This window comes from Psittacula echo, assembly GCF_963264785.1.
Source record: "Psittacula echo genome assembly, chromosome: 2".
Classification (NCBI taxonomy): domain Eukaryota; kingdom Metazoa; phylum Chordata; class Aves; order Psittaciformes; family Psittacidae; genus Psittacula; species Psittacula echo.
In genome coordinates, this window is record NC_137737.1 from 53,852,405 (window position 1) to 53,866,849 (window position 14,445).

At 40.7% G+C, this 14,445-nt stretch overlaps 1 protein-coding gene across 4 annotated transcripts in view; it reads left to right on the forward strand.

Annotated features, from left to right (window-relative positions):
* The window catches only part of PRKAG2 (protein kinase AMP-activated non-catalytic subunit gamma 2), a gene marked incomplete at its 5' end in the record, with an annotated part of 225,434 nt that overhangs the window by 192,051 nt on the left and 18,938 nt on the right, over positions 1 to 14,445 (forward strand). For all 4 annotated transcript variants that reach the window (XM_080611091.1, XM_080611092.1, XM_080611093.1 and 1 more), the window contains one exon: positions 2,826 to 2,935. In XM_080611091.1, the coding sequence (XP_080467217.1) occupies positions 2,826 to 2,935 (110 nt within the window). The remainder of the gene's footprint in view (positions 1 to 2,825; positions 2,936 to 14,445) is intronic.

Sequence of the window (14,445 nt, forward strand, 5' to 3'; positions counted from 1 at the left end):
TTCCAGCTGGACAATTGGGTCCTTGTTCAGGTCCTGCTAGTTTCCTAGATATTTATATAGGTGTTAAGCAGTGGTCACAGATAGCTATCTCGTGCTTCTGAGTATCTTTATTTGTAACTTTCCAATGTCAGTTAAGGAAGCAGTTGCTTTGTGGCAAGACAAACATTGTCTGGAAGACAACATAAGGCTCACTCATGTTGCATCATCTATCTAGGGTCTAATCAATCCCATGCACCCAAAGTGGGTGAGGATTGTCAAGGTCCACTTGGAGCTGTATTTGTGGAGTGGGAATGTATGGTGAGAGGAGGGGTTTACAGGCACACCTTCACTGTGCTGGTCAATACAGACAGGTGGCTGCCATTAACAGCATTAGCTGATTATATTTGGCAACGTGTCCTGCTTCACAATTACTGGGCTAGCTATCATGATACATTAAGTTTACATAAATGTTGGCAAGACTGTATTGAGCAATGATGTGCTCTAAGAGTGTAATTTTTTGGTGGGTTTGGGGTTTTTTTGGGTTTTTTTGTTTTTGGTTTTTTTTTCAGCTAAAGGTAGTTGGTTGCTTTATGGTTCATCCACTATTTGAGCTGTTCCTATGTTTGTTTCTACCCTTAGAATACTTCATTGTGTATATAATGTCATATTGCTAAGGCACTTCATTGTGTATATAATGTCATATTGCTAAGGCCACAGACTCAATAGGATGTACAGATTCATAATTAGAATACTACAAGAATATGTATGCAGGAAAGTTACTAGGTTTTGGGTATTTGGTGAAGGTTTTGAAGAACCTCTGTTTCAGTCAGTTTGGGGAATAAACTTGGTCTGCAGATGATCCAGAGCTGTCTTATTCCAGTTGCTGCAGCAGGCATCTAAGGAAACAGACAGGGGACTAAAATTGGAAGAAATTAGTTTTGTCCTGTTCTGTAGGCTGACTGTTGTAGTGCTGGGGAAATATGTGACAGTGCAGTCTCTCTCTAGCGGTTACTGCTCATGTTAGCAGCCAGTCTTATTTACTGGTGATTTGCTTCAAGTGCTGTTCTCATTGTGTACTATCCATGGGAAAAGATAATGTTAAAGTAAGTAAGATACTGCACAGAGGGACTACATTTATGGTTGTAGAAGCAACTTAGAACTCTGGTCTTCAGGAAGTTTAGTATGACATCTTAATGTTCTCATATTGTTTTAATGCTTAGTGCCTGGTCACCTCACTGCTTTAGTTTGTGTATTTAAAAACAAAAACAACAAAACAAAAGATCCTAACAAAAAAACCTCCTAACAACTCACTTTATTGCAGTCATTAAATTAGTTTCATACACACAGTAGCTGTTTATGCTACTGCAGAAGTTAGAGGATGGTAAGATGTTGGTATGTTATGGAGTTCCATAAAGGTTTCTCTGTCCCAAATCCCCTTTTTAACCTTTTCTATACATGACTTAGTAAGTAGCAGTTCACCTTTGGGATCACCTCATAAAGGTGGTTTCCTACCAATGCTGTCCAGGTATGCCTGCTTTGTCCTTTTCGCTGTCAGTTTGCTCACATGGTTTCCTAATCTCTTATCAATTTTCCCAGCTTCTGCTATTTTCACTTCTGGTCCTGACGTTTATAGGAACATAAATCCAGCAGGTTATTTTCTTTTTAATTTTGCTTCCTCTCAGCTGGGCTCTTCCTTACGTATTCCTGTGCAACTTCTATTTCGCATTCCATGTGCTTCAGTGGGAAAAAGGTGTGGTTGGTTGTGTTTTTTAAAGAGTCATGAGAGTTGGAGATGAAGGACTTGCTTAGCACATAGGAGAGACTGCCTGTATTCTAGAGTAGCCACTTGCAGGGGCAGCTCAGCTTTACTTCTGCAGAATTGGACTAAAGAAGCTGTGCTGTGGAAGTGATGACTAATTTGTATAGTGCGAAATGACTGATGAGCAGATTTTGCAAATGAGGATTTTGAGTTTTGCTTCTTAGTATGAAGTTCTTCAATGATCGGTAGCTATTTCAAGGTGGTTTTGTTTATTTTTACATCACTCAGAAGTTTAACACATAACCAAGATCGTGTGTTACTACAAGGTTTAAAGGATGCCTGTCAGACACAGGGGCTAACCTTGACCAAGTTCTAGGTACCTGCTGGGAAGAATGGAGGGCCAAACTGCTTTTAAAGAAAAATCCATATACCTGAGCAGATCTGCAGAATGCTTGCATATGCATCTGAACTCTGACATATGAAAAGTAGATCTAAGGTAATATGGACTGGATTGCATGTTGTTGTTACAGATGTGCCACACTAAAGCCATTCCAGCCAAGTGGATCCTGGTTTCGTGAAGTTCTGGATTCATGATGCTGTATGTGAAATAGCCTGAAGGGAATAGAACTGATGACATAACTTGCCTGCACCCTCTTTTGAAAATACTAAATTACTATGTGGAAAGTAGACTGGACAGAGATGAGATTGAAGAAATACATATTTAAGGAGCTTGAGTTAGTCACGCCCGGCACTACTTCAGTTTCAGACTGGCTTCCCCTGTACATAACTAGAGTTCAGATGCATATTCCAATAGTTTGCTGTTAGAAAAACAGGTTGTTTTCTGTTTTAAATACAGCTCTTTATTGTTTCCTGATGAGAAAGGACTTTCCTACCAATGCATTTTGTCCGTTTAATTTGAAAGATGAATCTGAAATGCAAAGTGCAAGACTGACTGTCAGTCCAGATCTGGAAGTGTGAATTTGAGTTTTGCTTTAGGGTTGTCCTTCTGCAGTGGTGTTTGGTTGATTTGACATGTTTTTAACTTTAAGGTTACTTAAATAAAACAACATAATGTTTTTACTTGCAGCACTTGAAGAATCGGAAAGTGACATTTATGTGCGATTCATGAGGTCACACAAGTGTTATGACATTGTTCCAACAAGCTCTAAGCTTGTTGTTTTCGACACTACGCTACAAGTGAGTATTCTCCTTTCAGTCTGCCTTTGCTTGCAGTTAATTTTTTTAAATGAGTGTTTCCTTAGTGTTGAATTTGATCTCTTGGTGAGAAATTCTCCTGTAATGCTGTGCTCTGACTGTACAAAACCATATTGTTTCAACTATATCTGTCCTGTTATACCAGAGGAGGAGCTGGGGGAAGACTTCCTCACAGAACAGAAGAGGATATCATTTATTTTGCAGTTGAAATCACTATCAAAAAACCTTTCAGACAAGCCCTAACTTATATTGGCTTCTTCATGGCTATCAGAATTTAGATAAAGACATTTTATGTAAAGATCCCTGTGCAATAGCTAAAGAATATCCAGGTGTTTTGAGTCTGTTCCTGCTATGTTGGTAAGGCAATTCAGGACTAAAATGGATGCCTTGATTATGCAAATTATTGCATTCTCCAGAAAATTTTTGTTTTCGGTTTCTCATTTTGCTTTTAATCACTAAATCATCTGCTAGACTCTTGGCTCTGTCTGAAGAGTGTGTTTGCCAAAAGACGGCATTAGCTGCCTGCTATAGAAACAGACTAATCTGCTCTGTAGCATGGGAGAAAGCTGTGGCTTTCTTTTTGTTTCCTGGATTTTGCAATTGGTGTGTTTTGGCTTGCTTTGGTTTTTGTTTCAGTGTGCTCTTCCTTTTAAAGATACTCCAATTCTTGCTTAACTAAGCCCATTAAGTAATTTTGGTCTGGAATGTACTGCTCAATTAGACTTAAGCTTTCCACAAGTCAGAGGCAACCATGTAATAGATAGATACTTCATCCTAAAAAGTCCACAGAACCATCTGTATCATATAATGATATATAAAGTTAGATCAGGTGGTGTGATCTGAAGGGTGGAAAGCCTACATTGCACAACAAGGCCAAGTAGTGGGGTGGATCAAGAGCACTGCACACGATTAGCCTGTCCATACAATGATGAGCATCCTTCTAAAGTTCTGCAGCATGGCTGAAAACGCTGGCACTTCAGTTGCTGCTCAGTACAGAAAAGCAACTTTAACTTCAGCACTGGATTCTTTGGATTATCTAGGCATCTTGCTAGTGAGGGAGTTTCCTTCATGACTGAGCACACTAGGGCTTCTATGTGTTGCCTCTGATACCTTGGCTGAGTCCTTAAAGGTAAGTATCCTATCCAGTACTAGTGTTATAACTTGAGCACAGCTGTGACTGAGGTTCTGCCTGTGTGCCAAAGGACCTCCTTCACCTTACTGGTCTGATAGCTGAGAAGGCAATGCTGAATATCAAAGTTGGTAGCCATCAGTGTCTTGTGTTAGATTATTTCCTCCTTTACCTAGAAAGTCAGACTTCTACTGGAAACTTTTTATCTTTCAGCACCTTGGTATCCATGGAACAGTTGCTTTTGTTTCCGTAGGGTTCTTCCATGTGCTTTACTGGACAATAAATCTTGTAGTCAAAAGATACCTGATGTGTGGCAAGAGGTAGAAAAAAGTAGCCTGTAGACTTAGGGGAAGAGCTGTCAAGTACGGAGACATCAGTCCTACAGAGTTTAAATGTTCTAATTGTTGACTTTCTATGTATATTCCACTTCTTGACTGTTTTGGTACAGTTTTTTCAGTTGCATCTGCTCTTCATTTCACCACTCACATGGACTCTATGCAAGTACTGTAAGCTCTAATTAACAGTATCTGTTACATTTAGATACAATACTAATGAATACTTCTTGCCACATTCCTTTTCAGAGATTTCTTTCTCTGTCTCTCAGAAGCTTGCTTCTTTAGGAGGTTGATTATGTTGACTTTTTCAACGTCTTGGAGGGGGAAAAGAGAGAATCACTGTCAACTCTGGACTATTCAGACCTCTTGACCTGAACAGTCAAATTTTGGATGGTTGTGTTTACTGTCACTCTTTCAGCTCTTCTCAAAGACTATTAGCTTCCTTTTGATTGGGATTTATCTCATAGTGTGAGAATAATCTATTGGGAGTTTGTACCTGCAGCTTGTTGGCATGACCCACAACCTGTTGAGTTCTCAGCTGTCAGTGGTCACCTGGGTTAAAGGCTTGAGCATTGTCACTGTTGCAATTGGGAAGATGATTTTTTTTTTTTTTTTTTTTTACTTCTGTGAACCAGTTAGTCTTGGGGTTGTTAGGAAAGGTCACCCAATCCTTTGGATTCCCCAGATCTCTTGATTAATTAAGTGAAATCATGCCTGATGGCAGTTTTCATTGCTGAAGCTGTGTAGAGATAATGCTGGTAATGTAAAGAAGTTGCAGTTTCATTTCCAGTTGGTGAGCCAGTGTGAAGGTAGCACTTTGAGAAGCAGAGTGTGAGTGAATGAATCTTGTGAAAAGTTCTCCAAATATTTGAATTCAAGTTTTTAATAATGCTAGAGCTAAAACAGTGTATAAGGGCTCACTTCTTGCCTCCCTTGGTATAAGTTAGTAGCAATCAAGGGAAGAAGTTAAAAATGGGGTTCTGTTTTGTTCTGTTGGCATCCTTCGAAATCTGTTCGATTTCTATTTGACAACAGTATCCTGTCTCCCTCTACTGGCCAGCAATCACTGCGCACATTGCATGTTTCTACCCTGGAAAACTATTCATGAGATACTGTGGAAAGTATTCTAAAACTGAAAAAACTGTAGATGTTAACTTATATAACGTGGCACAAGTCATACTGCTAAAGCAACATCAGTTCATAAAAGTAAATGTTTAGTTTCAATGTATTTGAAGGATTTAGTGTGAAGATTTGTGAGGAATCTTGTTTTAACTGTTAATATGAGAGAAGATAGCACCTTCCTGTTACATGGAAACAGAAATAAGGTCTTACTTAACAGAACTGATAGCTGATTGTTGTAGTTTAAGCCTGGCTGGCAATGAAAGACCACACAGCTTCTCATTCACTCCCTGCTGGGAGTGAAACAAGTGGGAAGAAACAAATAAAACCTTTGGGCTGAGATAAGAACAGTTTAATAATTGAAATAAGGTAAAATATAATAATAATGAAAGGGGAGGGGGGAGAAGACTAAAACCTAAGGCGGGGGAAATGCAAAACAAAGCCAAAAAACCCCCACATAACCAAAGACCAAATGATGCCCAATACAATTGCTCACCATCGGCTTTCTGATACCCAGCTCAACCTGAGCAGTGGTCTTGCCTTCTGGGTAACTGTCCTCAGTTTATATGCTGGGCATGATGTGCTGTGGTATGAAATATACCTTTGGCTAGTTCAGGTCAGGTGTCCTGTCTCTTCTTCCTCCTGGCTTCTTGTGTTCCTCCTCACTGGCAGGACATGAGGGACTGAAAAGTCCTTGATAAGCACTCCTTAGGAGCAGCTAAAACATAGGTGTGTTATCAGCATTATTCTCAGATTAAGCCAAAACACAGCACTGCACCACCTATTAGGAAGATAATCATCTCAGCTGAAATGAGGACACTAATAAAGAGCAGGAAGGGGCTGACGTTCTGTTCAGTCATGCTGCTTTGCCAGTCAGAAGGCACAGGGGCCTCTTGATGCCGGCAGTGACCAAATGTGGTACTGCTTCTAGTGCTAGCACACCACTCTGGTCTTGCCTGTCAGGAATACACCTGTACAGTTGGCACCTACACTTGGCTGTTGTGAAAGAAGTGTTATATCCCATGCACTTCTGTTAGGCATTAGATTATATGTTATGGGAAAACTGCTGTGCTTTGGGTGGAGAATATGCCACTTGGCACGGACTTGAGCAATGTCTATACTAAATGAGTAAAAGCTCAGTTTGCTTTTGTATAGCTTAGCTTATTTCTGCCAAAACAGAGCATCTACTTCTGATCTGCTTATCTGAAATGGTCCCTGGCCTCTGCTGAACCCTGAGAAGTGGCAGATATTGTCTGGGAGAGTGTTAGCTGGCACAGTTTTCTTGATTTAGACTGACAGTGGACTGTTCTGTCACCCTTTTAGTTCACTAATACAGATGTAGCCTGTGAGTATTTGTACCTCATAAATATTTATGCATTCACATTGTACTCCACAAAGTGCTGTGGCTTTCCCCATGCCTGTGACCCATGAAGACTCCTAGTTTGTGACAAGCTTCACCCTTTTGCTTTCCTGAGAGAAGATGGCATCTCTGCTTGATGCACATGAAAGAAACTTTTAGAAGTCTGATCTGACTGGGGGGGAGTCAAGAGACTGGGCTATCCTGTGAAGTTTGGAAACCTGACACTATGAGTGGTGAGGAGTTGCAACAGCGTGCAGCTTACAGTGCATAAACTGACTTTCTCATCTCTTGCACGTCTCCCAAGATGCAAACAATAGGAGAGCAAACGCTTCAGGGGGCAACCCCCCTTTGAGGGGGTTAGGGGGGTTGTCCCCTGAAGGGCTACTCTGTGAATGAGCATTCACTTGTTCATCGTTCTAGTTATTCAGTAAATGAATCTGTACTATCCTTATTACAAGCTTCAGGAAAACACTGAGCTGAATGCAGATTTACTAGTTACCAGCTTGTGTGTTCAGCACAGGATTTGAGTATTCTACAAGGGTTAATACATTTAATGTAAAAGTGATCTGGGGAAATAAGGTGACATCCAGGTCTGCCTTTACTTTGTTTGCTTGAGCTTGTGTCAAGTACCCATACACTGACACAGCGATCTGATTTTTTTTTTTTCTCTTTGAAAGTGATACTCATGCTTTGAAGGAAAATAGGAATTTCAATAATTCCTGTATTAAATTCAAATGTCAACAAAACATAGCGCTTTGTTCACAATCTATTAGTTGGATTACTTTTGTTAGTCTAACATCATCTACTGATGTGATTTTTTCCTTCCTTGTTACCGCATGTTTGACTTCGTGTTTTCTTTAGAGACCAATGTGTTCCCCCCCATCTTGGCCTCAAATGAGTTTTAAAAGGAAATGGCTCTTCCCTAGCTTATAGTGGTCTCTGAAGTTTAACTGTATAAGCTTACTTAAAGCCAGTTTTCTGTCTGACCTTCAAACAAGTTTCTCAATTTGTTTTGGCTTTGCCCAGCCTACATAAAGATGAGACAGATTAACTTATTTTGTAGTGCAGAGCAACTAACTCTCCAAGAGGAATGTAAAAGGCAAATGTAAGACAAGGCACTTCCCTGCTCTGTATCAAGCAGCAATCTGCAGTTCTGAGAGTGATATATTAGGAAATGTAGTGGCTGTGTCTTGTGAAGTTTGTGGAAGCTCTCATGGGGTGAAAAGCTCTATCAAACCTTTGGCTAAGTGATATTCTTACCTGTTAAAAGTAAACTTAGAAGTTTTAATACTAAAATATATGTAGCTTTTGCTCACCATGACCTTGAAGCTCTTTTTGAAGTATTTGCCCAGCATTTTATCGTAAACAAATAAAAATCATTTTTATGTGGAAACAGTCATCAAAAAAAGCTTTCAGAATCCTGAAAACTCTTTCCTTTCATATCCTGAAAAACATCTTGGACAATTGCATGACTTGAAGGCTAGTTTCTTTAACTTTTCTGTTAAATAGAATTATCTAAGTTGGCAATGGACCAGGAGTTATCACTAATGTAGGCTTTTGCCAGTAACTGCCACATGCTAGTATGAGCTCAAATACTTATTTTTCTACCACATAGGAAAAAAAAAATGGGATCAATCTTCTGGAGACTTCTGTAGTGGTTTAACAAGCTGGAAGTAAGTACAACTTCTAACTTTTTTGGAGCATGCAATGGATCACATATTCAAGAATGGAAGAGAATTTGTATTTCTCTTCCTTCTGCTGCCTCTTTACAAAGTAATGAGGTAGACCAGGCTTCCAGGAAGAATGCTCCAGAATCTTTTGCTTATAAACACGCAGCAGGCTCTGGGTCTCCTGTCGCAGTAGAGTTCTCACAGCTTTACAAAGGGATTGACTGACTGTTCCTTAATTGGCTCTGAGGTTTTTCCTTGCCACAGTGGCTAAATTTTAAACTAATACACTGTCTGCATTTCTGAGGAGTGTGAATACCCCTCCTTGTTTACCTGTCCTGCAGAACTGTAAGAGAATAATGTAATTTAGCTTCTAACTGGTATGTGGGCTGAGGCAGTTGAGCAGGCCACATAAAAGCGCTGTTCATTGGGATCAGGCTGGAACCAGTCACATAATATGGGAAGAAGATTCTTGTGTTTTTTAAGAGCTGCTTCTGTTGCTTGTATGCAGCAAGCATAGCAGCTTAATTTGTGTAGCTCTTGAAACCAGGAGGAAGCATTCATTCGTGCATCTTGGAGGAAGATAATGTGTGTACCAATTAAGCAGAAAGTTTTTGGTCTACACAGGGTGTGCGTAAGGTGTTTGTGCTTGGCTGGGTGAAAGTCATGCATCATTCTTCTTGCCTTTCCTGCCCCACCACTGCTTTTTCTGGTAAGATCTTAATCTGTGAAAGAATTTCTGAACCCTTCCTAATGCAGCTGGTGCCAGTGCCTGTGAGGCTTACGTAATGTCTTACGCTTAGCCCGTTGTGGCATCTAGCAGCAGAAATTCTGGCTTGAAGTTACTTCCCTCACACCCTGGGCACAGAACAAAGCGATGGTTTTTAGACTAGAATCCTTAGGATCCCCTCGAACAGCAGGTGGTATCAGCAGAGTACTTTATTGAGATGAAATAATAGAGTTGACTGTAGTCATGACCGGTGGCTGTTGAGAAGAGATCCTGATTAAATCAGCACATGTGGTGGTATAGGAAGCAGAGCCCTTGATTCCTGGCTATAGTATGAGCATATTGACATAGAGTATCAGCTGAGGTCTCGGTTTGGTGTCTTCAGTTGGACTGGGACCTTTTCATGTGAATGTGGTGTGGGTAAGACTTCTGCATGTGGACATAGTACCTGCTCTCTAGGGAGAGATCTAGAACATGTGCCTAAGTACTTTTCCTTGAGGATAAGACGCTACCTATTATTTCTGGGGCTTGGTTTGGGTCTGAAGGGTGTTACCCCATCAGCTTTTAAATTATATAAAGCACTCTGTGTCCATTAGGAGTACATCATCTACCAGGAGTCTTCCCTTTCCATCTCCTGTGAATGGAGAAAACTGTATTTTTATCTGGCTTCATGTAGGCTTTCCGAATGCAACATGAGCTGGAGGAGCTGCTTATGGATGTTTGTTGGTTGGGGTTTTTCAGATGTTAAAGCAAATGTAACCTCTCAGTTAATAACAGGTTTGTCCAATTTTTCCTCTACTTGAGGGTGTGATAAAAGAGGAAATTCTCTTCAAGAGGTGCTTGGCCCTTGCCCTAGGCAAGTCTTTATTGTTAAGTACTTAAAGTAGCATAGTCCTTCAAGGAGGAAATCCTTTTACCAAATTCATAGACCAGGGAAGAAAATAATTGGAAGATCAATTTGAATGTGACAGTTGTCCTGCTCAGATGGTTGGCTGTAGACTTGCATACTGGTTTAGTCCCTCCAGACAAGCCAACTTATAAAAACACAGAATTGGTTATATGCACTATAAAAGAGGTTTTTAGCTTTTCAAAGTAGCTCCTTTATAGGACTGGAGATTTATGTAATTTAAAAAGATGTCTGGATTGGACATTACAGCTTTATTTGAAGGAAAATAAATGGAATTGCAAGTTAGTGCTTAATAAATATCCTTTCCAATGTTTTGTTGGCCACTTTTCTTGGAAACATAAAGGCAAAGCAATTAAGATCTCCTGGAAAGAGAACAATTCCTGTGATGTCATCACTAGATTACAAATTAGGAGAAGCGGTTTTCAGTTTCCTCTTGACTGCTTAGAAAGCTGATGTGGAGATTCTCTGGGAAAGTTGGCCCACCTCTCTGAATTTTCTTTGCTTTGGATCTTGCATTTGGGAAGAATTACAGCTTCTAAATTGGAAGTGTTTAAAAGTCATGGAATCATAGTAGTGTTTAAGTTGGAAAAGACCTTTAAGATCATAAAGTCCAACCTTTAACCTAGCATTGCCATGTCCACCACTAAACCGTGTCCTTAAGTGCCACATCTGTACATCTTCCAAATAGCTCTGGGGATGGCGACTCAGCCACTTCGCTGGGCAGCCTGTTCTAATGCTTGATCTGATTGCTTGTGCTGTGTTGGATTGTGGGTGTCTTGGGACTGGCCCTTCAGGCTGGCCAGAATTACTGCCAGTGTTCCAGCAACACTATTCTATAAAAATGGGTTTTGCATCTCTAGATCAGTGTGTTTGCTGGTTACTCTCACAATGGTCTAGTTCACCTGGTGTCAGTGTCTTACACCCTAAAGTATTACAGGTGATCCCTGGAATATTTCAAAGCCAGGCTGGATGGGGGCTTTGAGCAACCTGGTCTAGTGTGAGGTTTCCCTGCCCATGCAGGGGGGTTGGAAGTAGATGATCATAAGATCATTTCCAAGCCAAACCATTCTATGATTCAGTGTTATGGCCATCTGGGTGTGAATTGCTTCAAAGCAAAAGTGCATGATGTATTTGGAGAATATTAGCTTGTACTGCTTTTATATTATCAAGGTGATGATCATGGGAGCTGGGGATGTGAAGGAGTCCTTTATTTCAGTTTAGTTCACAAAACTTTTCAGGACATAGAAATAAATCCTTTGAAGACAATGCAGACTGTGGAAGAGAAGGGTTGCCCAAAGAGCTTTCTGTGGTGAAGATGTATTTTCAACTTAGTGTTGTGGCTTATCTGCGTTCCCACATACTGTATCACAAGCCAGTGTTAGGTGAAAATAGGGTGGTTGGCCTTCTCCAGTGGACCGTGCTGCATTACCTGGGATTTGATGACTTCCAGTAGATGCTGAAAGTGAGTAATGGGGAGAAAGCGTGAGCACCTCTAGTCACTGAAGAGTTATTTTTCAGATAAGAAAAGATGATAACGTGCTGGACTACATGAAATCTTAGTGATGTGAGGGAGTAGCAGGGGAGGTGTGTTATAAACCTGTTTTGTTGCAGCTAGATTATCTCGCTTACTTCTCCCTCATACGGGAGTTGAGACTCCTCGTTTTGTAACATTCTTGGAGATCTGCCAAGGTTTGGGCAGCTGGAGAACTTGCCATGCTACTGAAGAAGTTCAGTCCTGTTTATGTTGGGCTGGAAGCTGTTGCCCCATTCCTCATGTTTTCACATCAAAAGCATCTGAGAGTCAGTCAGCTCATAAATACATTTAAACCAAGGGAGTAAAGCGTAGGTTGCCCAGTTCTTACGCAGTACAGAGGTCACAGCAGAGGCCTGATGGTTTTCCTGTTTCAACAAAGACTGGTTGTGCTACTCTTGGTTTTCTTACTAAGAACTACTGAAATGAAAGTGTTTAGCCTCTAAGGGTAGAGGGTAACCTGTCTTGTGCCTTCTTACTCCAACAGTAAGAGCAAAGACTGTATTCTGGAGAAACTTTAGCATATTTGCTCATATTGTGAAGATACATATGTTGTTATCCTTTGAAAATTGAAAGCTTTTTCCCCTTTACAATGGACTCATGCCTTGCTGTTTCGTACTTAAATCATGTGGGTATATGAGTTTAAGCTTCTACAGTACTACTTCAGCTGCTCTTACTCAATTTGCTAACACTGAATGCTGCCTTCTTGCAAATTTATTTCAACAACTTCTCAAACTTTGTTATGCTAGGAAGGGTTTTTTCTCAGTGATTGCCTGAAAGGTTTGGTTGTGATGTTGTGGTCCACATATGAATTTTCTGAGGCATGAGTTCCCTTTGAAATTTTGTAGCCCTTCAAAGCATTGACACAAGACATTCCTTGGGATTACATTAGGGGCTTTTCAGGCATGTGAAGCTAATGCCCTGGTGTTGGTTTACAGTGAAAGTAGATACAAGAAATGTATGCATTTATCATCTTGCCCTTGGATGGCAGCCATACCACAAGTTCTGGCAGATCTTTTCACACTGTCCAAGCTACTAGTCTTCTGCATCATCCTCTCGCCTTGGTAGTGGCATATCTGAAGGTGTTTCATAACTATATTTCTTACTTCTGTTTCCTTCCAGCATTTTGAAGTTAACTTTGGCATTGAGACAATGGAGCTCTGTGTCTTCCAGTACAGTAGCATTTTTCTACTCTCTCAGCACTGACCCTTTGGCATGAGAAGCTCACAGCTCTTCTCTCTCCATGTTTTCAAGGACAAGATCCTTTTTGCGAGGCAAATGAAACAAGTGATTGCAACTGCAGCAAGTCACCCTCCTTATCTTAAGGGGCAGTGCTGGCAGACAAGTTTGAAACCCACTGATCACTAATGCATGTAGTTAGTTTTCCTGACATAGTGATGGTAAAACAAAATCAGCTTGCTGAATTCTTGGAAATAAGCTTGTCCTCAGTTTTCCTTTTGGATGCTTCCCTCGTTCACAGATGTTTACTCAAGAGAGCATTTCCACAAAGGCTTGTAAGATTACTGGTCTGGTGTATCATAATGAGGAGTGTCCCTTTCAGTATTTTCTGTCAGTGAGGAAAGACTTTTTCTGTAGTCTGGTGAGACCTTCTATCTCTTGCCACCATTTCTGGTGTCACTGCCCAGTAATCGAGCAACTTTAGAGCTTGCTAACTGTAAAGTACTAGGTTTTCCAAATGTTTTACTACATGAAAAACAGGCCTTCCTATGTATGGGTCTAACTTGGTCTTTCTTGTTAACAGCTGTTACTTGGAAGAAGCTTCATCCTCCTTAAGACTTACAGTGGAAATATGAGTGCTCTGGCGTTCATAAGTCCTGTCTAACCTGGATTAGCCTGTTCTATTCAGCCTGTTCACAGCTAGTGTAATGAGTTCCTGTAGTAAGAAAAGCTTGTTCCTGTTTGGTTCACTGTGGTGCAATAGCACCTATTGTTGAGGTGATTTATGATACATGTAGGATTTCAGTTTCTGTTTTCCTTTGCTAGAATATGACCCATCTAGTTAAAGGACAGAATGTTGGAGAAGACAAGTAGTCACATCAAGTAGGATTCTTCATCCTCATCTAGACATCTTGTAGTCAGTGAGGGGGAAAATGGCATTTGTGGGTACAACTTCATCTCTGTGTAAGGCTGGTGAGTCATGCCACAGAAATGACAGTTTTCCCTGCTTGGCTATGAAGAGATGTGAATATGCAAGTTCAGCACATCTGTCAGAAGGACCTCTAAATTTGGGCGTATAGATCCCATTTTTAATGGTTCATTGTATTCCTTGGGACCACTATGTGGTTAATAAGAACAAAAGTGCTTTATCTAAAGACTGTTTGTACATGGTGTTGAACAGCAGTGATCTATGGGATGTGGCTAGCAAACAATGATTTTGTGAAGGTCAGGCCAGTTCAACAGTCAAGATCAGAGAAAGAGCAGCGCTGGTGGGGTTGAGAATTAACAATGCTGTTGGAGGCCCAAAGTTGGGACATAGTGGAAATCTTCAAAGGCTACGGACTGTATGTAATCTGAAAGGAAGGTCCTTGTGGGTATTTTCTGTATGAACATCACTGAAACATCTAAATGTCCTGGACAGAAGCCCAGCTTCTACACTCTAGTGCTTTGGCTGGCTACCAAGCAGTACTTTGGGCAACTGAAGTTGGTAAACCACAGAAACTAAAGGAAAGAGTGAGTGGATGTTTGTGCTTGCAAGC